Source organism: Microcaecilia unicolor, chromosome 1, assembly GCF_901765095.1.
Source record: "Microcaecilia unicolor chromosome 1, aMicUni1.1, whole genome shotgun sequence".
In the NCBI taxonomy this organism is placed as follows: Eukaryota; Metazoa; Chordata; class Amphibia; order Gymnophiona; family Siphonopidae; genus Microcaecilia; species Microcaecilia unicolor.
This window is the reverse complement of record NC_044031.1, coordinates 415,519,151-415,546,105: the sequence shown is the minus strand read 5'-3', so window position 1 is coordinate 415,546,105 and position 26,955 is coordinate 415,519,151. Positions and strand designations below refer to the sequence as shown.

The 26,955-nt window shown below is 44.7% G+C and overlaps 1 protein-coding gene across 1 annotated transcript in view; it reads left to right on the top strand.

The window, feature by feature from the left end:
* Positions 1-26,955, top strand: part of RNF144B (ring finger protein 144B) — a 163,123-nt gene that overhangs the window by 98,709 nt on the left and 37,459 nt on the right. Inside the window, exon 3 of the mRNA XM_030211598.1 lies at positions 3,720-3,824. Within this exon, the coding sequence (XP_030067458.1) occupies positions 3,720-3,824 (105 nt within the window). The remainder of the gene's footprint in view (positions 1-3,719; positions 3,825-26,955) is intronic.

The window sequence follows — 26,955 nt, the reverse complement described above, 5'->3', positions numbered from 1 at the left end:
TTTGGCACTGGCGGAATATGGTGCACCAGCTTCTGATGTGGGAGGCAAGAGAAGCCAGAGGATCCCCAAAACGAAAGAATCAGTTTTTGAAGATCTGGGGAAAATATATAGATACCCTATCAGCTAAGGGTAAGGGTTTTGTGCTTAATGTGCTGTAAACACTATATTGAAGTTGAGGGTGGGTCAGTTCCTCTTTAAAATGATTGTGAGTTTTCCGGGGGGAGGGAGAGAATAGGAGGGTTAACAGAGGGGGGGGGGGGGAATGTTAGGGGGTAGGGGAAACAGGGAAAGGGAGCGGGGATTGGAGAAACGGAATAAAAAAGTGAAAACAGTGGGCTCAATCGGTTTGATGGTCGAATAGAAGGAAATTACATGATTGATTGTACATATTGAATATTTGATGTTGACAAAACTGTACACTGTTTTCAATAAAAACCGTTGAAACATTAAAAAAAAATAATAATAATTAATGCAATGAAATAAATAAGACATTAAGATAAAATCTGTACTCATAGAAGGCAAACATTGTATTCTGCAGTGAAGGTGCTATCCAAGACTAACCTAATGGACCAGAGGGACTATGTTCAATATATATATATATATATATATATATATATATATATATATATATATATATAATTTTTTTTTTTTTTTTGGGGGGGGGGGGGGGGGTAGCTAAGTATTAAAGCTATACTAACAAAGACTGGCTGAAACAGAGCAGAAGAGCATGTTCATTAATCTTGATTGTGGGAAATCAGCCTAGTCCTCGCTCTGTAACTAGTATAAAAGACATTTGTAGATTCTGTAGGAAAGACCTGGAAACAGTTACTCATCTCATAGATAGCTATGAAGTGCTGTTAGCAGAAAATATTTATACAGAAATGAATAACAACAAAAATATTTATACAGAAATGAACAACAAGGTAGCTCATCTCATTTATTGGAAGCTCTGTAAATATTACATGACTGTACCAGAAAAGCATTAGGATCATAACTCTAAGAGAATTGTGGAAAACAAAGACATTATGATCACTTGGGACATCCCCATCCCAAATGATAAAAAGCTGGATGCAAGAAACCCGAATATAGTGGTACAAGAGAAAAGCATCAAATACAGAGGTGTCGGTCCCAAGCAATTACTCTGTGAATCATGTGGAGAAAGATAAGATCCTCAAATACCAAGAAATGCAGTCTGAGACCAATAAAACGTGACAGAATGATACTGAAATATTTCCCATCTTTTTAGGTGCCACAAGTTTGATCAAAAAGAATTTCCAAACACACCTGGATAGGTTATCTATAAATGTTACATATTATGAACTCCAGAGGGAAGCTCTCTTTGACACGATGCAAGTTGTATGATGAGCATTAGCAGTAAACTTGAGAGACTGAAATCATACTCCATATGCCCTGGCTTAGGGATAAGTTTGATACCTGTCCTGGCGTGCGGAAAACTAACCCATTTGGAGAAATTGCCCCTGAGACTAACCATCACATTCATTTTCAGAACTCCCTACTTACCCTCAGTAATCACTCACTCCAGTGCTGTAGCCAGATGGCTAATTTTGGGTGGGCTTGAGCCCAAAGTGGCTGGGCATGAAATTTTCTGTTCTCTCCTGCCCTTCCCTGCCCTCTGTCCTGTCCCTGCCTGTCATGAACTGGAATCTCATGAGCCCTTGGGTCCAGCTGGAGTGCTGAGGTGAAGGTAGACACCAGCCCCCAGGACTTCCAGAACCACGGGGTTGGTGGACTGCGGACTGCAGGTGGCGTGGAGGCGGAGAGTGATGTGGACACCCAGCCAAGAGTAGTCAGGATACCAGCAGAAGTCAGGGCAGGCAGCGAGCAGAGAGTAGTCAGGATACCAGCCGAAGTCAGGGCAGGCAGCGAGCAGAGAGTAGTCAGGATACCAGCAGAAGTCAGGGCAGGCAGAGAGTAGTCAGGATGCCAGCAGAAGTCAGGGCAGGAAGCTCTGCTGGAAGGATGATTTCGCCGAGCTCATGGCCTTTGCATTCTGTCAGGTTACTCCTGGAAGCACTGGGTTGTGAGCCCTTGGACCACTGCCGTGGAGCGGCAGTGGCAGGCAAAATCACCTCCAAACCAGAGACAAGGCAAAACAGGACTGGAACCCCGGACTGGAGTTGCAGCAGAGGCAAACAAGCTGGAACAGGCAGAGCAGAAACAGCTAGACTTCACCTGCGCTTGACCGCCGTTCCCCGGGAGTTGAGCCCCCAGGTGCTGGTGGCCGGCAGGACTTTCAGGACAGGGCAGGAACTGGATACCAACAGGAAACCCACGGGATCTAGAATACCCAAGGGAGGTTAGGCAAAATACTAGACTAGGACCCTCCACACTAGGTAGAAGCAGACAGGGTTGGAATCAAGACAGGGGTGCAGGGCTATGGCTGGAGCTCCAGTAGCGGAGAAATACAGGCAGAGACCAGGACTATGGCTGAAGCTCCATTAGCTAGAAATACAGGCAGGGAGCCGGGCTATGGCTGGAGCTCCAGTAGCTGAGAAATACAGGCAGAGGACTATGTAAGTACGCATCTTCCTAGTTGAGATTCTATAAAGATGCACACGTAAATTTCTCCGTGGATATGAAAAGGGGGTGTGGCCATGGGGGAGGGATCATAGGTAGATCATGGGCAGTCCTAGAATTTGTGTGCAGTGTTATAGAATATGGTAGATCAGCACCTAATTTTGGTGCAAGGATTTACACCAGGTTTAAGTTGGTCACTTAAACAGAGGTCCTGCACACCGGCTCGGTACTGACCATTGGACAGCACAAACCTGAGCGACGCATGCCTCGTCAGCAGAGGAACTCTCTCCTGGTTCAGAGACACATCTGTCTCGAAGGGAGGCAGACTCAAGAAAAATGTCAGGAAATATTTTTTCATGGAGAGAGTGGTGGATACTTAGAATGCCCTCCCGCGGGAGGTGATGGAGATGAAAAAGGTAACGGAAATAAAAAATGCGTGGGATAAATATAAAGGAATCCTGTTCAGAAGGAATGGATCCTCAGAAGCTTAGTGGAGATTGGGTGGCAACACTGGTGGTTGGGAGGCGGGACTAGTACTGAGCAAACTTCTACGGTCTGTGCCCTGAAAATGGTAGATACAAATCAAGGTCAGGTATACATATAAAGTAGCACAGATGAGTTTATCTTGTTGGGCAGACTGGATGGGACCGTACAGGTCTTTTTCTGCCGTCACCTACTATGTTACTATTCAGATTTAATCCAGGGGTTTTATATTCTGCTCAATACAATGTTTGTTCCAAGTGGATTACAATTTCAGCTCATCATTACACAGTTCCAGAAATTATAAATCTAAAACATCAGTAGATTATTACAAGCCACAGAGAAACTCAAAGTCAGATGCCAAAACTCCATATGGTCTGCCAAAAAGAAATGTGTAGAAAGAATGACGGAACTGAAGGTGGTCCTTCTGAGTACATATTAATTGAGGAAGCTCATTCCATAGCATGAAAAGAAAACACTAATAAACCTCTTTAAATGTAGATTCCTTCTGTCTGAAAAATGTAATTTTATAATGATTGGATCTTAATGATCTAATCACTTTGTGAATAAAATCAAATATGACATGATATGATGGAATTCAGCCATGAATAATGCACTTTGCACATCAAAATAGCGTGAAGGAGTTCTTTACATCAATATGTTTGAAAGTTAAGGTTTTTCCCATTTTTCTTGCCTTTCAGTGCTTAAAGCAATATGTACAGCTGGCAGTACGAGAAGGATTTGGTTCTCCTGTCACATGCCCAGACATGGAGTGCTTGCACCATGGGATCTTACAGGAAGCAGAGGTATAAGCACGTGTCATATCTAGCTCTCAGATGTTTTTATTTCTGTTCTGTTACTATTTTCTTTCAGAAATTACCTGTAGCAAACAGCTGGTATTGAATTAAATCATTAAGAGTCAGAAGCTATGAATTCTTTTTTTTTCCTTATTGACGTGCATAACAGTATCTGAATTATGGGTGTAGCTTTTGGTACCAAACTCGAACACCTGAAATTACAAGCCCCTCCCAGCTGTTCCTGCAGGCTGCTATGAAACCCAGTTGTGCTACAGAATGTGCCTAGCTGCTTATAGGGTTTTAAAAATAACTCACACTGTCACTCTTGGGACTGGTTGTTAGGGGAACTTGATTCCATAGAACTATATGGGCTGTGACAGAAAGTATATCCACCAAATCTGAATATTTTAAGATGTATTAAGAGAAACTGTTTCTGTTATGCTTTACCTAGAAGCTAGACCAGGGGTGGTCAACCACTGTCCTCAAGGGCCACAACTGAGTCGAATTTTCAAGATTCCCAGAATGAATATGCACTGATTTGATTTGCATATGCATATACTGCTTCCATTGTATGCAGATAGATCTCATGCATATTCATTTGGCAGTCTTGAAAACCAGTTTGGTTTGTGACCTTCAGTTACCATGGTTGTCCACCCCTGAGCTAGACCATATTTGTGGAACATTTATACTCTCTGATTGCTTTTGGGATGTGAAACAGATTTTCTTTGATAGAAAATTTTCCTAACCACATTTTTTGCACCGTGTAGCACCACTATTATCAATCATGTCTTGTTGGGCAATCAGACCATTACAATTCAAGGGAGAAAAGCCAGGTCAAGAGGCCTAGTTGGACCACAGCAATGTATAGAAAATCATTGTTATTTTTGTAGTAGGAAAGAAAGTGTTTTGTTAAATTTATACAGCAATGAAATTATTCCCATTAGGGGGACAGTTTACAGGCCTGTGGCTGCTTTACACCCACAGACCTGCAATTGAATCATCAAAAGCAAACTGCCCTTTTGAGTTTTCCTTTCAGGTTTGGGCTTGTAAAGACCATGAGCAAAGTTGTAGATTTTTCACATGCTTTACTGCAGGTACAAAATTTGAGAATAAAATTCCTGTACGCATTTTCCCTTCCATTCACTGCCCTAATCCTTTTTGCCTGGGGTTAAATAATCATCGCCTGTGACACAGTGGCGTTCCGAGGGGCGCTGACACCCGGGGCGGATCACCGATGCGCCCCGCCCCCCGGGTGCAGCGCGACCTCCCCCGGTGAAAGAACCCCCCCCAGGTGCACGCCGCTGGGGGGGTGCCGCGCGCCAGTCAGCGTCGTTGGTTTCCTTGCTCCCTCTGCACCTGTTCCGGGGCAGATGGAGCATGGAAACCAATGACGCTGACCAGAGCACGGCACCCCCCCAGCGGCGTGCACCCGGGGCGGACCGCCCCCACCGCTCCCCCCACTTGGTACGCCACTGCTGTGACAGTACTCTGACACACTGAGTGGAGGGCAATTTTCAGCCCACGGAGTTCTATTGGACAAATTTGTTTCAAAATCTTTTGTATTTTTGGTTGAATTTTAGTATGTTGAAATGCCGATCACACTTTCTTTCTTTCTTTTTTTTTTGTGAATATTTTTATTGATTCAGGGACAGGAATTTTACACAAGCCAAGGTAAACTCAGTACCAACAAAATCAAAATAGTGAGGATCAACAACCAAGATCTCAATACAACAACAAAACAGTATCACCTTGACCCTGAACATCTGGTATAAAGTAATTACCCCTCAACCCCCCCACCCAAAACCACTGTACTCAGTCACACACTCACCAGCAATAAGATAAGCAAAACAAAAGCAAGACACTCCATCGTCCAACTCTACTACAGTGTGGCATATCTATTCCATGTGTCCCTATATTGATGTTTCCCCAGGGAAGTAAACTACCTAAGTTGAACATGTAGCCACCCCGCCATTTATCACATCCAACTATGCCACAACGTTATTGAGGGGGGCATGATTTCAACTCATGAGTGCAAGATGCACGTCTTCTTGACTAATAGTGTTGCCAACAAAACAAATCGATACTGCGCTTTGGTTAGTCCCCCCTTTCTAAGAGAATCCCCACTATCCAACAGCCAAACAATAGAGGACCAAGTAAACTGACATTGCAAGGTATGTTCAATGACTTGTAAGGCTTGAGACCATAAATCAGAAAGTGCAGGGCACTCCATAAAAGAAAAAAGAAGAGAACCAGAAAAAGCATTTTGCTTCACACAGGAAACATTCTCCCACAGCCCCATGGTATGTCTCCTCTGTCTAGTGATATGAATCCTATGGAGAAACTTATACTGAATGTCCTGTAGAGCTGTATTCGACGTAATCCTGGGGAGTTCCTCAAACACACCCTGAAGCAGTGGCGTAGCTATGGGTGGGCACAGGCCCAGCCATTCTTGGCTCAGGCCCACCCAGCGGCAGCGCCACACTGCTCTCTTCCCACGTCTGCTCCGCAGCATCCCGACATTTGTGCTCTTGTCTCTGAACTCCTTATCTCTCCGGTGTCGGTACAGGCATCCTTGGCGCCTGCAGCTATTCATTCTCGCTGCTTGTGCTGGGCCCGCAGTCTTCCATCTGCTGCATTCTGACAGGAAACAGGCAATGACGACATGGAGGATGGGACACGGCAGATGGAAGCCTCTGGGGCCAGTGCAAGCAGCGAGAATGAATCACTTCAGGCACCGAGGACGCCTGTACTAACACCAGGGAGAGACAGGATTCAGAGACAGGAGTGCAGATGCCGGGACGCCACAGAGGAGAGGGAAGAGATATGACGTAGGTGAAAAAAAATCTTGTTAAAAAATCTCTTCAGGAAGGTATTTGTGGTATGGTGGTGGGGGGGGGGGGGGGGGGGGGGCAGCAGGTGAGTCTGAAAGGGGCCCATCCAATTTACCTGTGGGCCTATCCAAAATACCGAGTCTGGCTATGCCTCTGCCCTGAAGATATGTACTAGAAATATCTTCCTCCATATCATTATCCCAAGCGTGTGCCAGGTGTGTCAAATAGGATGCTCTCCTACTGTCCCTCGCCAGCCTTTATTCATAAGGGAAGTGTTTTATGCATCATTTTTATTGCCCTTCTACTATATTCTGTATAAGATGAGGGACCAGAACTGCACAGTAGTCAAGGTATGGGCACATCATAGACTATAGAGAGGCATAATGATATTCTCAGTTTTGTTCTCCATCCCTTCTCAAATAATCCCTAATATTCTATTTTCTTTTGTAGTGGCTATGGCACACTAGGCTGAAAATTTCAACTTCTTGTCCACAATGATTCCAAGATATTTTTTGGGTGATGAGTTCTAAATGAGAACCCAGCATTTGGTACCTATATGCATCACTGAATAATTTTGTGTCATCTGCAAATTTGATCACCTCACTTGTCATTCTTATTTCTATATCATTTGTGAGTATGTTAAACAGCACGGGTCCCAGTACAGACACTTGGGATGCTCCACTGTGACCCTTTTCCATGTGGATAACTGATCATTTAGCTCTGCTCTCTCTGTTTCCTATCTTTTAGCCAGTTTGCAATCCACAAAAGGGCATGACCTCCTATCCCATGACTTTAATTTTCTAAGGCAGGTGTTCCCAAACCTGGTCCTAGAGGCACCCCAGCCATTCAGGTTTTCAGCATATCCACAATGAATATTCAGCATATCCTGAAAACCTGACTGGCTGGGGTGCCTCCAGGACCAGGTTTGGGAACCACTGTCCTAAGGAGTGTCTCATGAGGTACTTTGTTAAACACCTTCTGAAAATTCAAATGCATTATGATCCAAATTCTATAAATACTGCCAAAAAATCAGTCCCGAAAAAATAACCGCTAAGTGCTATTCTATAAATGATGCTAAAAGTTGGGCACTATGTATAGAATACGCTTAGATCTAGATTCAATAAATGGGTCCTGTAATATTGGCACTGAAAAACCCTGCTTAAATGGTATTCTAGAAGCTGCAACTTCAAGAGATCAATCCAGGACAAGAGGTGAGATGCTCCAAAAAAACTTTGGGTCCTCAATAAAGTTTTTTTTTTTTTTTTTGGAGCATCTCACCTCTTGTCTTGGATTGATCTCTTGAAGTTGTGTTTCCACCTGTTTCCCTTTTGTGTTGAACTTTTGTGGAAATTTTGGACCTTTTATTTCTACGATTCTAGAAGCTGCACCAGAAGTTAGGCACAGTTTATAGAATAGCATTTAAGCACGGGGTTGTGCGTAAATTTTGGCACGTCCATTTCTACCAATGAAAATGTGGTGCAAATGCCTGCGTCTAAATTTACTTGTGGAGACCTCTTATTCTACAATTGTGTGCGTAACTTGAATCCACACTCACGTTCCCGAAATGCCATGACTATCTCATTTTTGGGACGCATGCCACAACTAAATTTACGTGTGTACATGTTAATTGTTTTCAATTAACGCCAATAATTGCTGGTTAAAAAGTGAATTGGCGCTAATTGGCTCATTTTCAAATTTAGATGTATGCTCAATTTAGGCATGTGCACAAATTTATGTGTGCATTTTGAGGTGTAAATCCTCATGACTAAATTAGGCACAGATCCCCCTTATTCTATAACAGTGCACATAGGGGCCCTTTTAGTAAAGGGTTGCTGTGTGGCAATACGGAACTACCACTGGCCCAACGCGGGTGCCGGCAGTAGTTCCACCCCCAGCATGCGCCATTTCTGGCGCTAGCAGAAATATTTGAAAAAGATTTCCATAGGGGGTTTACCTGGTGGTATTTAGGCAGCGCCTTATGCTGGCCAGTTACCGCCGGGTTAGCATGGGAGCCCTTACTGCCCCCCCACCAAAAAAAAAACAGTAACAATAAAAAAATCTGACATAACATTGGATACCTTCCAATCCTCAGTTATCATAGATTAACATGGCAACCATGTTACTTCTGTCTCTTTCTCTCCCCCCCACCCCATGACTAACCCCACTGGCTTCAACCCTTCCACCTGTTCAGTTCCAGCAGCAGTAGAGCAGTTCAATAAAATGTTTTCAAACCTTTATTTCCTGATATTACTTCAGTTTCTTTCATATTTTCTCTGTTCTTCTGTTTAGGCCATTTCTCTAGCCTTTATTCTGTCTTCCTCACCCCCTTTGATTTTTACCAGGCAGTGGTCAGAAGTTTTATGTCCAATGCTGGCTATATTTCCAGATATTCAGTGCCAGGCCATGTCTGGGCACTGGCTTAGTATATCCAGTTATATATTGGCTCTGAGGAGGAGGTGATCCACCGAGGTGGATGAACACTAACTCCCACGAGAAAACAACAGTTAAAAGGAAGTGGGAAGTGGACCAATGACTCCAGGGAGACGGGATACTGATGTATAAATTACCACTTTATTCACAGACTCGACACAGTACCGTGTTTCTGCCACAGGCCTGCCTCAGGAGTCTAAACAATATATATTTGCTGTGAAAATGTATGTGGTTAAGTGTAATATTCAGTCCTTAACTGCATAAGATAGGACTGCTTTTTATGAGACCCATTTTATGAAATTATGCAGTTAAGGCTGAATATCTGCACTTATCCGCATAAGTGCCAACTCCGTCCCTGGAACAATACAAAATATGGCTATTTGCATTATTCATAACGCCAAGAAATTCAAACACTTTACACCGCTTCTGAAGGTATCTCACTGGCACCCTGTTGCTCATAGAATTATGTATAAGTTACTTTTACTGGTTTTTCAAAATTTTAGTTTACAAGGAACCCCGCTTTACCTATATCGCTTTTTGTTGCAATATCTTCCTTCTCGCAAGCTCTGCTCACAGGATCAGAATTTGCTTATCATACCAACTTACAAATAAATTTTCTCCGAGGACAAGCAGGCTGCTTGTTCTCATCGATGGGTGACGTTCACAGCAGCCCCTCCAATCGGAATCTTCACTAGCAAAAACCTTTGCTAGCCCTCGCGCGCCGATGTGCACCGCGCATGCGCGGCCGTCTTTCCGCCCGAAACCGGCTCGTGCCGGCCAGTCTTCTTTTGTCCGCGCTCGGTACGGTCGTGTTACGCCGTTCGCGCCCCTTAAGTTGACCTCGCGCGTCTCTTTTGACTTTTCGCTAAAAAAAAAAAAGGATTTCGGAAGAAGACCTTTTCGGTCTTTCCCTTTCCTCTATTTCCAGTCTTTGCCCCGGTAAGTCTCTTTTCGTCTTCGGGGTAGGCCCTTTTGAGGCCTCGGGTCGAATTTTTTCTCTCCCTCTTTTTGGTGCCTTACGCAATCACGAGTTTTGATCTCGCCGGCGTGATTTTTCCGCCCATATCATCGAAGTCTCCCAGCGGCTTCAAGAAGTGCACCCAGTACGCCCGGGTAATCTCGCTCACTGACAGGCACGCGTTGTGTCTTCAGTGTCTGGGGGCTGGGCACCGCCCGCAGGCCTGTAGTCTGTACGCCCTTTTACAAAAGTGGACTCAGGTAGCGAGATTGGCCCAGTGGAACGTTTTGTTCTCGGGCTCTTCATCGGCATCGGCACCGGGAGTATCGAGTGCATCGACGTCGCCAGCGTCTAGATCTCCGTCCTCGGCCGCGACTGCATTGAGTGCATCGAGGCATCGACCCTCTGCATCGGGGCTGAGACATCGGAAGGCTGCGTCGGCGGTACCGGGACCTCCACTTCTGCTGATGTCGTCGGACGGTGGTGCTTCGACTGGAGTGCAGGTGAGGGCTGTCCATTCCCCTGCTGGTGGCGGTGAGCCTTCGGGTGGGTCTCCCCCTACCCTGAGGGCTCCTGCGGTACAGCCCCCCTGAGACCGACCTTCTTCGGCCTCGGCCCCGAGGAAGCGACGGCTGGATTCTACGTCCTCCTCGTCGGTGCCGGGAAGCTCCGGTGACATGCTTCGTTCCAAAAAGTCGAAGAAGCATCGACACCGGTCCCCTTCCCGTATCGGCACCGAGAGCTCTGGGTCGCCGAGGGAGTCGGCACCCAGTAGGCATCGGCACCGACAGGACCGCTCACCCTCTGTTCAAGAGGTGTCGATGCGCTCCACTATGGACAGCCCGGATCAGCCTCCACGCCCGGAACAGACTCTGACATCGACACCTGCATCGGCTTCCACGTCTTTCTCCACAGCCGCTCTGCACGAGAGTCTCCGGGCCGTCCTCCCAGAGATCCTGGGAGAGCTGTTGCGCCCTTCCCCTCCGGTACCGGGGGTGCTTGCGCCACCGGTACCGTCGAGTGAGGCGCCGGCTGGCCCCTTGCTCGGGGTGAGGTCTCCGACATCGGTGCCACTTGCGGTACCGACTGCGGTTGCCTCCCAGGAAGGCTCCCCGACGACGTCGGCGGAGGGAGCTTCGCCGGTGCGGGCGAGGGAGTCTACCTCTCGACGCTCCCACCATGGCCGTGGTTCCACGGAGTCGAGCCGGGCACGGCTTCAGACACAGGTCCGTGAACTTGTGTCTGATACCGATGGTGAGGCCTCGTGGGAGGAGGAGGAGGACATCAGATATTTCTCTGACGAGGAGTCTGATGGCCTTCCTTCTGATCCCACTCTCTCCCCTGAAAGGCAGCTTTCTCCTCCCAAGAGTCTGTCTTTTGCGGCCTTTGTCCGGGAGATGTCTACGGCCATCCCCTTCCCGGTGGTTGTGGAGGACAAGCCCAGGGCTGAAATGTTTGAGCTCCTGGACTATCCTTCTCCACCTAAGGAAGCATCCACAGTACCCATGCATCATGTCCTCAAAAAGACATTGCTGGCGAACTGGACCAAGCCATTAAGTAATCCCCACATTCCCAAGAAGATCGAGTCCCAGTACCGGATCCATGGGGACCCAGAGCTGATGCGCACTCAGTTGCCTCACGACTCTGGAGTTCTAGGGAGCATGCTTCGGCGCCCCCGGGCAAGGACTCTAGAACCTTAGATTCCTTTGGGAGGAAGGCCTACCATTCTTCTATGCTCGTGGCCAAAATCCAGTCTTACCAGCTCTACACGAGCATACACATGCGGAACAATGTGCGGCAGTTGGCGGGTTTGGTGGACAAGCTCCCCCCTGAGCAAGCCAGGCCATTTCAGGAGGTGGTCAGGCAGCTGAAGGCGTGCAGAAAATTCCTGGCCAGAGGGGTGTATGACACCTTTGATGTTGCGTCCAGGGCCGCTGCTCAAGGTGTGGTGATGCGCAGACTCTCATGGCTGCGTGCCTCCGACTTGGAGAATAGGATCCAGCAGTGGATTGCGGACTCGCCTTGCTGTGCGGATAATATTTTTGGAGAGAAAGTCGAACAGGTGGTAGAGCAGCTCCAACAGCGGGACACCGCTTTCGACAAGTTCTCCCGCCGGCAGCCTTCAGCCTCTACCTCTACAGGTAGACGATTTTTTTGGGGAAGGAAGACTGTTCCCTACTCTTCTGGTAAGCGTAGGTACAATCCTCCTTCTCGACAGCCTGCGGCCCAGGCTAAGCCCCAGCGCGCTCGCTCTCATCAGCAGCGTGCGCCTCAGCAAGGCCCCTCGGCTCCCCAGCAAAAGCAAGGGACGAGCTTTTGACTGGCTCCAGCAGAGCATAGCCGACATCCAAGTGTCAGTGCCGGGCGACCTACCGGTCGGAGGGAGGTTGAAAGTTTTTCACCAAAGGTGGCCGCTCATAACCTCCGATCAGTGGGTTCTCCAAATAGTCCGGCAAGGATATACCCTCAATTTGGCCTCAAAACCTCCAAATTGTCCACCGGGAGCTCAGTCTTACAGCTTCCAACACAAGCAGGTACTTGCAGAGGAACTCTCCGCCCTTCTCAGCGCCAATGCGGTCGAGCCCGTGCCATCCGGGAGGAAGGGCTGGGATTCTATTCCAGGTACTTCCTTGTGGAAAAGAAAACAGGGGGGATGCGTCCCATCCTAGACCTAAGGGCCCTGAACAAATATCTGGTCAAAGAAAAGTTCAGGATGCTTTCCCTGGGCACCCTTCTCCCCATGATTCAGGAAAACGATTGGCTATGCTCTCTGGACTTGAAGGACGCCTACACGCACATCCCGATACTGCCAGCTCACAGACAGTATCTGCGATTTCAGCTGGTCACACGTCACTTCCAGTACTGTGTGCTACCCTTTGGGCTCGCCTCTGCGCCCAGAGTTTTCACGAAGTGCTTAGCTGTGGTAGCAGCGGCACTTCGCAGACTGGGAGTGCATGTGTTCCCTTATCTCGACGATTGGCTGGTGAAGAACACATCCGAGGCAGGAGCTCTACAGTCCATGCAGATGACTATTCGCCTCCTGGAGCTATTGGGGTTTGTGATAAATTATCCAAAGTCCCATCTTCTCCCAGTGCAGAGACTCGAATTCATAGGAGCTCTGCTGGATTCTCGGACGGCTCGTGCCTATCTCCCAGAGGCGAGAGCCAACAACTTGTTGTCCCTCGTCTCGCAGGTGCGAGCGTCTCAGCAGATCACAACTCAGCAGATGTTGAGATTGCTAGGCCACATGGCCTCCACAGTTCATGTGACTCCCATGGCCCGCCTTCGCATGAGATCTGCTCAATGGACCCTAGCTTCCCAGTGGTTTCAGGCGGCTGGGGATCTAGAAGACGTGATCCACCTGTCCACGAGTTTTCTCAAATCCCTGTATTGGTGGACGATTTGGTCCAATTTGACTCTGGGATGTCCTTTCCAAATTCCTCAGCCACAAAAAGTGCTGACTACGGATGCGTCTCTCCTGGGGTGGGGAGCTCATGTCGATGGGCTTCACACCCAAGGAAGCTGGTCCCTCCAGGAACGCGATCTGCAGATCAATCTTCTGGAGTTACGAGTGGTCTGGAACGCTCTAAAGGCTTTCAGAGATCGGCTGTCCCACCAAATTATTCAAATTCAGACAGACAACCAGCTTGCCATGTATTACATCAACAAGCAGGGGGGCACCGGATCTCGCCCCCTGTGTCAGGAAGCCGTCAGCATGTGGCTCTGGGCTCGCCATCACGGCATGGTGCTCCAAGCCACATACCTGGCAGGCGTAAACAACAGTCTGGCAGACAGGTTGAGCAGGATCATGCAACCTCACGAGTGGTCGCTCAACTCCCGAGTGGTGCGACAGATCTTCCAAGCGTGGGGCACCCCCTTGGTAGATCTCTTCACATCTCGAGCCAACCACAAGGTCCCTCAGTTCTGTTCCAGGCTTCAGGCCCACGGCAGGCTGGCATCGGATGCCTTCCTCCTGGACTGGGGGGAAGGACTTTGTTGAAACTCAAGCAAGACCGAGGCACCATGATTCTGATTGCTCCCTTTTGGCCACGTCAGATCTGGTTCCCTCTTCTTCTGGAGTTATCCTCCGAAGAACCGTGGAGATTGGAGTGTTTTCCGACCCTCATCACACAGAACGAAGGGGCGCTTCTGCATCCCAGCCTCCGGTCCCTGGCTCTCACGGCCTGGATGTTGAGAGCGTAGACTTTGCCTCTTTGGGTCTGTCAGAGGGTGTCTCCCGCGTCTTGCTTGCTTCCAGGAAAGATTCCACTAAGAGGTGTTACTTCTTTTTATGGAGGAGGTTTGCCGTCTGGTGTGACAGCAAGGCCTTAGATCCTCGCTCCTGTCCTACACAGACCCTGCTTGAATACCTTCTGCACTTGTCTGAGTCTGGTCTCAAGACCAACTCTGTAAGGGTTCATCTTAGCGCAATCAGTGCATACCATTACCGTGTGGAAGGTAAGCCGATCTCAGGACAGCCTTTAGTTGTTCGCTTCATGAGAGGTTTGCTTTTGTCAAAGCCCCCCGTCAAACCTCCTACAGTGTCATGGGATCTCAATGTCGTTCTCACCCAGCTGATGAAACCTCCTTTTGAGCCACTGGACTCCTGCCATCTGAAGTACTTGACCTGGAAGGTCATTTTCTTGGTGGCAGTTACTTCAGCTCGTAGAGTCAGTGAGCTTCAGGCCCTGGTAGCCCAGGCCCCTTACACCAAATTTCATCATAACAGAGTAGTCCTCCGCACTCACCCTAAGTTCTTGCCAAAGGTTGTGTCGGAGTTCCATCTGAACCAGTCAATTGTCTTGCCAACATTCTTTCCCCGTCCTCATTCCTGCCCTGCTGAACATCAGCTGCACACATTGGACTGCAAAAGAGCATTGGCCTTCTATCTGGAGCGGACACAGCCCAACAGACAGTCCGCCCAATTGTTTGTTTCTTTTGATCCCAACAGGAGGGGAGTGGCTGTGGGGAAACACACCATCTCCAATTGGCTAGCAGATTGCATTTCCTTCACTTACGCCCAGGCTGGGCTGGCTCTTGAGGGTCATGTCACGGCTCATAATGTTAGAGCCATGGCAGCGTCGGTAGCCCACTTGAAGTCAGCCACTATTGAAGAGATTTGCAAAGCTGCGACGTGGTCATCTGTCCACACATTCACATCTCATTACTGCCTGCAGCAGGATACGCGATGCGACAGTCGGTTCGGGCAGTCAGTGCTTCAGAATCTGTTCGGGGTTTAGAATCCAACTCCACCCCCCTAGGCTCATGTTTATTCTGTTCCAGGATGCACTCTCAGTTAGTTGTATAAATTGTTAGGTCAATCTGAGTTATGTCCTCGCCGTTGCGAGGCCCAATTGACCATGGTTGTTGTTTTGAGTGAGCCTGGGGGCTAGGGATACCCCATCAGTGAGAACAAGCAGCCTGCTTGTCCTCGGAGAAAGCAAATGCTACATACCTGTAGAAGGTATTCTCCGAGGACAGCAGGCTGATTGTTCTCACAAACCCGCCCGCCTCCCCTTTTGGAGTTGTGTCTTCCCTTCTCTTTGTCTTGCTACAAATGAGACTGGCCGGCACGAGCCGGTTTCGGGTGGGAAGACGGCCGCGCATGCGCGGTGCGCATCGGCGCGCGAGGGCTAGCAAAGGTTTTTGCTAGTGAAGATTCCGATTGGAGGGGCTGCCGTGGACGTCACCCATCAGTGAGAACAATCAGCCTGCTGTCCTCGGAGAATACCTTCTACAGGTATGTAGCATTCGCTTTTCATGAACACACCCATGCTTCAATCTTCTCTGTCCAAGGACCAAATCTCAGTAATGAGGTCTGAAGCCATAGGGGATTGATTGGGGAAGAGATTCCAAACTTTCAAGACTGACCTTAAAGTGTTCCTATTCCAAGATGCATTCAACTAGTCTTTTCATGCATAAAAGCGTCATACTCTTCTCCAGATTTACAAAGAGCATCTCTATTGTTTATTCCATCCCCATCTTCTTAAATATGTGGATTTCCTCCCTCACTTTCTATGATTGACTATTCGCACTCACGACTAATTTTGTCTCGTCCCACTGTATATTTATGAAATTGTAAGCTGCCTAGATGCTACTTCCGACTGGCGGACTAGTAAATCCTAATAAACTTGAAACACAAATAAATTAGCCAGTTTCGACTCGGGCACCAACCGCGAATATTCAGTGGCACTAACTGGTTAAGTGTTGCTGAATTCACGGCTAGCTATGAGCCTCTCCGAGCTGTTTAAATCGCTTTGAATAGTGGGCAGTAACGTCTTCTTCTTTTACCAATTTTATTTTCTCAGCTTTTCCACTGCAAGCTTTTCTTATTTTGCTTATTTCATTCATTTCTTCCATTTCTTTTGTTTTTCTTTGTCTTGTGTTTTTCTTTGTCCTACCTTTTCATACATTCTCCCCTGCTCTGATGCTTGATGCAATTTTGCTGTGGCCTTGATGCAAAGTTAGGTATTTCATAAGTGCGGAAGAGTCTCTTTTAAGAAAATGTGTTCTTCTTGACAGGCCGAATATTGATGCTGGTAAACTGAGATCAGCTATAACATCTGATTGAAACTGATTTAGCCTGCCTATTTAAACCTCCAATTTCTTACGCCTCCGACGAAGAATTAAAAAAAAAAAAAGGCAGTAGAACCAGAAGTCCCATAAGTCACAAAAGCCAAAAAGCAAAATACAGTGGGAATGACCAAACCAGCAAAGAAGGGTGATCCAACATAGAAACGTCCTTTTATTATTGTAACAAAATTGCCACTTATACATGCTTGTAATTTGACTTTTTATGAACTTGTTCTTTTCTGAAGTGACTGTTTTGCTGTGCATGGTGCCAGTATATGTGGTTCTTTGACACAATGGCCATTGCTTTAGAAACTTAATGGCGTGGTATTGACAGCAGAGGGAATGAGCTAAGGTTTCATTTTTATTTTTCGAGTTTCAGAAAATGATTAAAAATATTTAAAATTGTGGAGGTTTTTGAAGCCGATGATAGCAGCAGATTAAATCTTAAAAATACCTGCAAAATTCGGAGGCTTTTTTCCTCTAGATAAAAACTAATTGATTTAGAATATTCCTGTTTTAAACAGCAGCTGAATGATTTGTAAGATTTGCAATACTATACATGAATCCAGTGAAGTTTTTTTTGTGTGACTGATTTATATATATATATATATATATATATATATATATATATATATATTGCATATATGTATAGATACCAATTTCAGGGCCCTGTTTACTAAGTCGTGCTGTAGGCACATAAACATTTTAGTGTATGGTAAATATTAGCACATGCTAATGCTAGAGACACCCATAGGAATATAATGGATGTCTATATCATTAGTGCATGTTAATTTTTAGTATGCGCTAAAATGTTTGCATGCCTACAGCGTGGCTTGGTAAACAGGGCCCTCAGAAAGCCATTATTTACATGTTGAGATCCACACCATGCAGAGATTTCAAGGTGGGTAATTTGGGCAGGACTAAAATTTGCACTTGGGTTCTCTGTTTTACTAAGGGAATACATGTGTATGGGGAAATGTGTCAGTGTCGAGTTTTTAAGCAGCTCAAAGGTATTCATAAATTTTTATAAAAATTGCACATTTTGGCCAAGTTAAAATTGTGGCCTCATTACTTACAGATGTAGGTTTGGATCTTGGGCCAGATACATGTGGATGTTGTGAAATTGCTACTTCCATGTGTAAGTTCTGGCATCTCCATGTGGAAGCTTCTGGGTCTATGCCATTCGTTTTTTCAACATGTACAGTGCAATGAAAAAGTTTTGCATTACCTTGTCATAAAATGAAATTTCTATTATTGTGTGCTAGTATGGCATATTCTTTTCCAGAATTTCAAGATAATGCACATGCTTACTATCAAAATTAAATTGTGCATTCTTTCTGACTATAAATTTCTATCAGAATGTCAGCTGAGATATTATTTGCTCCAGGGGGACTTGTCTATACAGCTGTTCTGTGCAATCCAAATGCATGTATTGGAACTGCAGTTAAATAATACAACTACTATCAGACATATTGATGTTTGTCTTTTTTAGAATTAATTTTTATTTGTCATAAGGCCATTTGAATGGTTTTGGCTTTTAATACTTAATTAGCCAGCCTTTGTTCTTTTCTGTCAGCATCTCTCTGGCATGGAGTGCACAAGCTTCAGGAGTTGTTCCTGAATGATGGCAGCAATAAGAGACTCAATAAATTTCCCTTTGTTCACTGGCTGTCTCTTAGCTGTTTCCAGTGACACCTTATACCACGCATTCTCAGTTGGTTTGAGATGTAGAGACTGTGCTAGCCATTGGATTGTCTTCACCCTGTTCTTTTTCTTCTGGTCTGTCACTGTTTCTGCTCGATGGCATGGATCATTGTCATCCTGTAAGAAGTAATCTCCAGGAAACAACTGCTGAGCTGATGGTAGCATGCACTTGGTGAGGATTTCAATGTATTTGCGTGCATCAACCATCCCATTAACGCGCTTTCTCTGTCAGCAGTGGCTTTGTGCTCGCTCTACTGTAGGCGCTTTTGGGTCTTATAATTACCCATATTGTTTGTTTGAAGCTAACTGGCTTGTCTAGAGGATGATTTGCGCCTAAGTGTCCCATAGATTCTTTGTAAGCTTGGTATTAAGGGTAGACAAGGACCATGTTCTGGAAATATATATATTACAACTTAATTGGTAAAATAAATAAAAATATATATTTATTTATCGCATTTGTACCTCACATTATCCCAAACAAGTTTGGGTTCAATGTGGTTTGCATCAAACTTTTAAAGCAAATTACAATAAGAGAACTATAACGAAAATGCAAAACCATAATGGATAAAAACATCCAAGCAGTAAGATGACTCATTTTGAAATAACAAATTAGCTAAAAGAATAAAATTCACCAATAGTGGCAAGGAATTCACTAAGAATGTTTTCAACAATTTCCGAAACTAATGGACCCGATTGTGACATCTGAGGCTGGCAAGTAATGTTGTTCATCACAATTTTGGGGGTTGGGAGGGGGTTAGTGACCATTGGGGGAGTAAGGGGAGGTCCTCTCCGATTCCTTCCAATGGTCACCTGGTCATTTCAGACACCTTTTTGTGCCTTATTCCTAATAAAAACAGGTCTAGCTGATAACGTCCGAGTTTTAGTCCTGGACGGCTTTGCTTTGTTCCATTATGGCTCAAAGACGTCCAAGTCTTAGGAACGTCCATGTTCCGCCTCGAATACGCCTCCGATACACCCCCTTGAGATTTGGATGTCCTTGCAACCGATTTCTGACAAAGGCGTCCAAAATGTGGTTTTGATTATACCGATTTTGACGTCTCTGTGAGAAGGACGTCCAAGTGCCGATTTATGTCATTTTTTGGGCGTCCATCTCTTTTGAAAATGAGCCTTTTAGTTTAAAGGTAACTTGTGTATTTATTGGAAGCCAATGCAATTTGATTAAAAGAGGAGCTGACTTGGTGAATCAAGGGGCTTTACATGCATGACAAGCCACATTATTCTGAAGTTGTTTTTTTTATAAAAGAGATTTTTAGGCTTGAGTAAACAGTATTTCAGTAATCAAATGTGGATAGCACTAAAGATTGAACTAAAGAGCGAAAAAGCAAGTTAAGGAAGAAATCGCCACAGAAACCTGGGTTTCAAATGTATTGGTTCAAATGTATCGATCAATAGTTATTCCCAAGAGTTTCATGGTAGTAGAAAAAGGGTAGGACACATTATCAATAGTGAAGCTTTTATTGGAAGTATGAGTGCCCTCACCCTTGGAATCACTTGTTTGTCCGCTGCTTCTCCAGTGTGGCAGGTCTGTCTTTTCCCTCTCTCAGACTGCAAGCTGATGTTTTACAGCTGGCTCCTGTATAAAAATACAGACGGGCAAGAGTAAAGAGTTTTTAATAATCCTCTGCAGATGTTACAGAAAAGAAAAGGAATCCATCATTTTGTGAGCCTATGGTCACTGCGTAAGAGAATGCATGCAGCTGGTACAAGCAACCAGTAAACATATGAAAGATGCATTGATGATCGACCATATGGAGCTTTACAGAGACTACACCTTGCTGGCTTTCAACCTGTTACCTGATCAGGAGTGCACAGATCACTACTGCCTGACTGAAACCAATAATCCGGTCAAAGAAATCCACTTTGCAAATGCTTTGCCCCATACTGTAAACATGATTTGTTTATGGGTTGTTTGACAACATAATATAAATCAACCAGTGAAGGAACATTCTGTTTGAATATATGTAAACAATGAATATTGTACAGATCTATCATTTGTTGAAGGAGAGCCCATATGCCGCAGAATCGTTTTTAGACATTTTACCCAGTGATTGGTTACTCGGTATGCACGTGCCATGGAGACTGTCAGTTTTAGTGGTAAATAGCCACCTGCACGAGCATTGGTTAGCCATCTGAGTCAGAATGGCATCAGCGAGTTTATTTTTATTCTTACGGACATTCCACTGATAGTGTACTGTTTTATGGACTTTTTACAGAAGCATTGTGAAACTATCGTGTATCACAATGACGGTTACAACATCTTTTATCGACCACCTGTGTCTGCCACTGCATGTTTTTCGTACATCACTGCTGTAAGGACATATCTTTTGAAAATATTTTACAATTATAGTCTGGGGACCCTGTGAAAAATGATGAAATGGTATTACAGTTTGTGAAAAAATAAAAAAGAAAGAGTATGTGACTACTAGTACTACTACTTAACATTTCTGGAGCGCTACTAGGGTTACGCAGCGCTGTACAGTTTAACAAAGAAGGACAGTCCCTGCTCAAGGAGCTTACAATCTAAAGGACGAAATGTCAAGTTGTATACACAAAAATTAGCACATATGAGTTTATCTTGTTGGGCAGACTGGATGGACCGTGCAGGTCTTTTTCTGCCGTCATCTACTATGTTACTATGTATGTGCAGATCTTTTCAAGGCCTGTTTTGTAACCTCCAGAGATGACTTTGGTGAGATAAGTGATACTGTGTCAAAAAAATAAAAGGCAGCAGCAGCAACATTGGAAGTCATGTATCTCACTGCTGGTCTGCAGACTGAAGAGTGTAATGCCACAGGCTGGCAGTTGAAAAAAATATGCTATAGATGGTAGGTGTTGAGAAATCTTCTGACTTCCAGAGGTCTTATCACATATATTTGTAGGGTGCTAATACAGACTTCATCAGTACATAAGGACACCAGACACCAACTTGTTTAGAAGCCCCCTTTTTTCTGACAGGACTACATGCTCAATTCATGTGTCTTAAAAATGGAATGTGAAAACAGCCTGAGTGGAGGAAAAAGAGGAAAATGCTAACAGATAGGATGCTGTTCTATACAATAAAATTCAAGATTACAAAACAGTAACACCATATAGATCAGGAGTTCTCAAACCAGTCCATGGACACACCCAACCAGTTAAGTTTTCAGTTAAGATTTCAGGATACCCACAACAAATATGAATGACATTAATTTACATGCACTGCCTCTATTGTATGCAAATTTATATCATTCATATTCATTGTGGATATCCTGAAAACCTTACTGGCTGGTTGTATCTCAAGATTAGGTTGAGAAACCATGATAGAGAGCAATAATTGCTTGACAACTGCTTGATTTATATTGATGTTCAACTTCAGAGACAGTAGAAAAGCCAAATAAACAGGATTTGAAGCTTGTACAATAACTCCCCTGTTTAGTAAGCCATGTAGCAATGCCGACACAGCCCATTCAAAGTGAATGGGCTGTGTCGGCATTAGCGTACGACAGCCACTAGTGTGGCTTAGTATAGAGGTGTGGGGGGGGGGGGGGGGGAGTGTATTAATATAAATAAACTGTGTATCCATGGCTAGCATTTTGTTTCATTTTTTTCTTGCTCTTCCCATTCTTTTGAAATGATCAACAGTATAGTATGAAATCCCGGAGAATGGCAGATAATCTGTGAGGATCATCCATGATGCACGTACTTCCCAAACTGTAGTCCAGACCTCCATATTTCAGAAGTCAAATCTATGCTTTGATTAAAAAATAAATCTAACCATCTGATTTTGCTAAATAGATTCTGAAAACATTTCCCAGTTTTGAAGCCCTTCAGAGTCATGGTAATGAGTCTGGATTGTTAGGAATATAATTTCTGCTTTGCGTAGGGTATTCAGTTTTAGCAGTGAAGTAATTATATATTAAGTGGGTTTAATTTTTCCAGTGGTAAATAATTAAATGGGGAAAAGGGAGTACTTTAGCTTGTAGCTGCTTTTGCTTTTTTTTTAAAGACGTCTGAAATGATTATCTCGGAGATAGAGAGGGGATCTCAGTCATTTTGTCACTTTATTGAAAGACTATGAAGCCTCGATCTTGGGTTGCTTAGTCTTGAACTGTGCTTTCTAAGCATGTTCATTTATGAGTGCACATTTGCTTCACAGAGGAACCTAAAATGTTTAGTGCATGCTAATTGCTTGTATCCCCATATACATTTTGAATTGACGCATGTACAATCAGTTTGCATGTGGCAGAATGTTCTTGCACACATATATAGTGTGCACTTTTGCATGGTATACATGCAGTCACTCTTTTGGGGCAGAAGTTGGGCAGAGCTGAAGTAGAATAATATACACATGTTAAGTGCCCTTGACTCAGTGTCAGCTCATGGTGACCCTCTGGATACACATGTAAGCCATGCAAAATTAAGCAGAATCGTTCCACTGCTGCCTTTAGAAAATGGGTATAACAAATGTGTCTGTGTGCCTTCACAGTCTACGTATTGAGCCCTGGCTATGGAGGGAAGAGTTTTGAATTGGTTTCGGCCCTATCTTTTTAACAGGCCCCTTAAAGTGGCCCGTCATAATTCACTTCCATCCTCTATCCTGATCAGTTCTTGCACCCACCCTTTTCACACTTTTTATGTCTTCAGTTCCTACAGTAATCCAGAGTTTTTGAGTATATTCACTATTGACTGTATTGTACACAGAAGATGATTATTTGAGATTTAAAAAACTTTTAAAATTATGGCTTTTTAATCAGTTTAATAATTAATTTTATATCATTTTTTCACTCATTACTAATATTGATCGATAGTTTATATTGCTTTGATCGTACATTTGGTTTAATTTGTTTTATTGTGATTATTTAGGGGGAGAGTTATCAGCGTGGGCTGCTGTTAAAATGGGTTATTTTACCACTAGTCAGATTATTTTAACATGGGGCTCAGTAGCCCACATTGATGACTCCCCTCCCCCTTACTCTTGCAAACCACCTAGAACTACTGGTTAAGATGGTATATAAATATATGGTGGTGGTGGCCTATGTAGATCAGATACATATACTTGGGCTGGGCAGTGCAGGCTGTGTTCAAATCAGGCTGCTCATGGGAGTGGAGGGGGGAGGGAGTGAGAGGTACAAGACAATGGGAGGGAGGGAGAGAGAGAGAGAGAGAGAATGGACCCCAGGAAAGAAAGAGAGATAATGGACCTGGAGAAGAAAAGAGGGAAAGAAGGAAGAGAAAGGGAGAGATGTTGTATCTGGGGGTGGGACGGAAGGAGATTATCTGTTCTTTAGGGAAGGGAAGGGGGATGGGATTTGATATATTGCCTTTCTGTGATGACAATGAAAGCGGTTTACATATTATACTTAGGTACATATTTTGTACTTGAGGTAATGGAGAGTTAAGTGACTAGCTCAGAGTCACAAGGAGCTGCAATGAGAAATCTAATATAATACTTTGCTCCTGCAACGTTCCAATATCTCTCACTGCGTTCATAACTATCTCCTGACGTCACTCTCCCGCAGTAGAAGCCTGCTTGCCTGACGTCAGGAGATGTTACTACTCGGAACAACCTAGCCAGAAGCAGTTGTCACGTCTAGAAGCTGAAATCAATTACCACACAAAATAGGAAGAAACACCAGATTGAGGCTTGAAATGCACTGAGCGTGGCTATTGGAGCACCAGAACGAGGATTGGAATGCAAACAGAAAAGCTATTGGAGCATCGGACAGAATGAAACTAAAACCTTCTTGGCACGCAAGGTGGCCGAAACACCAGACTGAGGCTTGCAACGCTCATTGGTTGAATAGTAAACACCGTCCAAAAAGCGCACGCACTGCAAGAAAGTAGCTCCAAAACCTGTAACCCACAACGGCAAAAATATGCTCGCAGCCAGTCCTCAAACCCGGGAAATAGACCTAACTAGCACCTTGACTGAAAAGTAGGCCAAAAACTACAACGGGTCAACATTTCCGGCAAATAAATCCAGACCAATTGGGCGAGAAAGCAGCAGAAATTGCAAGCTTGATCTACCGGCTCCTCCTTTGAGTAAGCCCCACCTGTGACTGTGACGTCAAGCTCCACCCTCAGCGCTGGCCCTCCTCTCCCGCTCGCCATGATGAACAAATGAACTCTCAGGGAATGAAATTTAAATTCCACAAAAGGGAGAAAGTGCTCTGCTTCGAACCAGACCCAACCAAGGCTAAAGTGCTATATGATGCTAAGGTGAGGAAGGGTAGGGCTGGCATCATAACTAGGGCCTACTTGCAGGACAGATACATCTCTCCCAACAGCGTGCCCCCCTCCCTCTATTTTTTTTCTACGTGTCCCCTCTCTCCGGAGTGACATCTCGCTTCCTCTTCCTTACCCTTTGCTGGGTGGCTCTGTCTTATTTTTCTGTCGTTTTTGTGTGTGTTTCTCTTTCTCCTGAGTGGTGCCTTCCCCACTTCCCTCTTTTGTTCACTTATCCTGATACATCGTATATTAATTTGTGTACATTCTGCTTACTGTCTATATTTTAAAATACTATACATACAATTTTCTAAAAAACACGATATTACTCATTATATACCCTGATTTTTGGTAATGGTTCCCTTAAGAATATAATTGCAATTACATCATCATTTTCCTAGCGCCCGTTTCATGTCTTTCAGAAACGGGCCTTTTTTACTAGTAAATATATAAAAAAACCTTTAGTTGTTTGACTAATTGAAATTAGCATTGTTTTAATCATGTGATTAACCGAGATTAACATTTTTAATCGAAATGCAGCCCTACTTTGTTTTATTTTTATGGACCATATGTCTTATTGTTGCTTGGGGAAGACCCAATAAATGGGAGTTTTTGTTCTAAACTTTACCAGTCTCCTTCAGTTTTTTTTCCACTGTGGGTTTTGGGTGCCTCTCCAGAGACTATATTTCCATTATACAACTAGCAGTCAGGGGTTCTTTATACCCGCCCCTGGGGTTACCCTTGGCTGCACCTCATTGGGGGACCAGCTGTTCTCTGGAAAGAGATTTTCAAAATGGTCAGAAAACGGAGAAACTGCAGCCTGTTTAACTAAGGCTTTTCTCTTGTTCTTTGTGTATGGGGAAAGCAAGCCTAGTGAATTATGCCCCTTATCTGAATTTCTTTTTTTTCTGAAATTCCTTCTTTGTGCCCTGGATTGCAGTAATCACCAGAGAGTGGTTTAACACAGCTAAAATTCTTTAAGATAACACTGAACTGATGATTTAAACAAAGGAAACGAGATGATAGGTTAAATGAATGGAACTGTTTGGGAGCTTGAGGCTTTGGGTTAAAACTGTACACTGAATTTCTGTTCTGGTCGGGTGTTGGGCAATAAAAGGGTGGGATAGGGATGGGTATTGGAGTAGATATATATCCTTGCATCATTGAATTGTCAAAGGAATGTCCTCTATAAAAAGATTTAAACTAAAGCAAGGAAATGAAGCAAGCAAGGAAACAAATGGGTTCAATAGTTTCAGAGAAACAACATGCAAGGAAATTCCACATATTTATATTATTTTTATGACTCTGTAATAACAAAAATATCAGCTGGAACTGTACGTTGATGAAGATTTTTTTTTAGCCATCCAGAGCTTTTATGTGCTGAGTATTCACAGCTGTGGAAATAACAACCACTGTACTGCTCCTCAGTTCTTTACATTTTGTACTTTTTTCCCCCCCTTTTTGCATAACAGATGTCCACAGTATTGAAGAGACATTTCAATATGTCCACCTCAAAAATCAGCTGGCACGTTTTCTCTGTGATTTCAGGCTGGGTGTTGCTTAGGGAAACTGCCATTATCTATGCCTCTTTCTCCTCATTTACTGTTCCTTTTCTCTTTGTGCAGATTAGTTACTGTCCCCTTTAATCCCATTTCTACAATGTTCCTGTGTGCTGGCCATCATTCCCCTTCACATTGCCATAAAAAGTCTAATTGACAGTCTTCCCTGCTTCTTTCAAACTGGTGGTAATGATGTCGCCACCCAGAAATCTTATGTTGGACTCTTTCTGCTGTGCCAGCTATTATCCCATTTTCCTTCTCCTGTTTGCATCCAAACTATGGGGCCCCTTTACTAAACTGTGGTAAAAAGGGTGCTGTGCTAGTGGCGGGGGCCATTTTTGCCTCTTGCTGAGGCTCTTTTTACTGCAGCAGGAAAAAAGTAAAAAAAAAAAAAAAAAAAAGACATGGCCATGCGATAAGGTTGCTCTTACCGCTTGGCCATGCCAGGGGGAGGGAGCACTTACTACCACCCATTGAGGTGATGGTAAGGGCTCCCGCACTGACCTGGTGACAACTGGGTAGCACGTGGCACTGCCCGATTATCGCCGGGTAACCTCCTTGTGGAAATATTTTTTGAATGCCACACATAGGGGATGGAACTACTGCCGGTGCCAACGTTGGGCTAGCGATAGCTCCAGATTGGCGCTCAGTAACCGCCACTTAGTAAAAGGGCCCCTGTGCCAATGAGCAGACTATCTCGACTACCTCAGTTATCTCAGGATATCCTTGATTGGATTCATTTTCTCTATACTCCAGCAAAACGGCCTTTTCCAAAATCTCCAATGACTTCTGTTTTGCCCAAGCCAAAGGGCTTTACTCCATCTTTATCCTCACTCATCTAACTGCTGCTTTTGTTACTG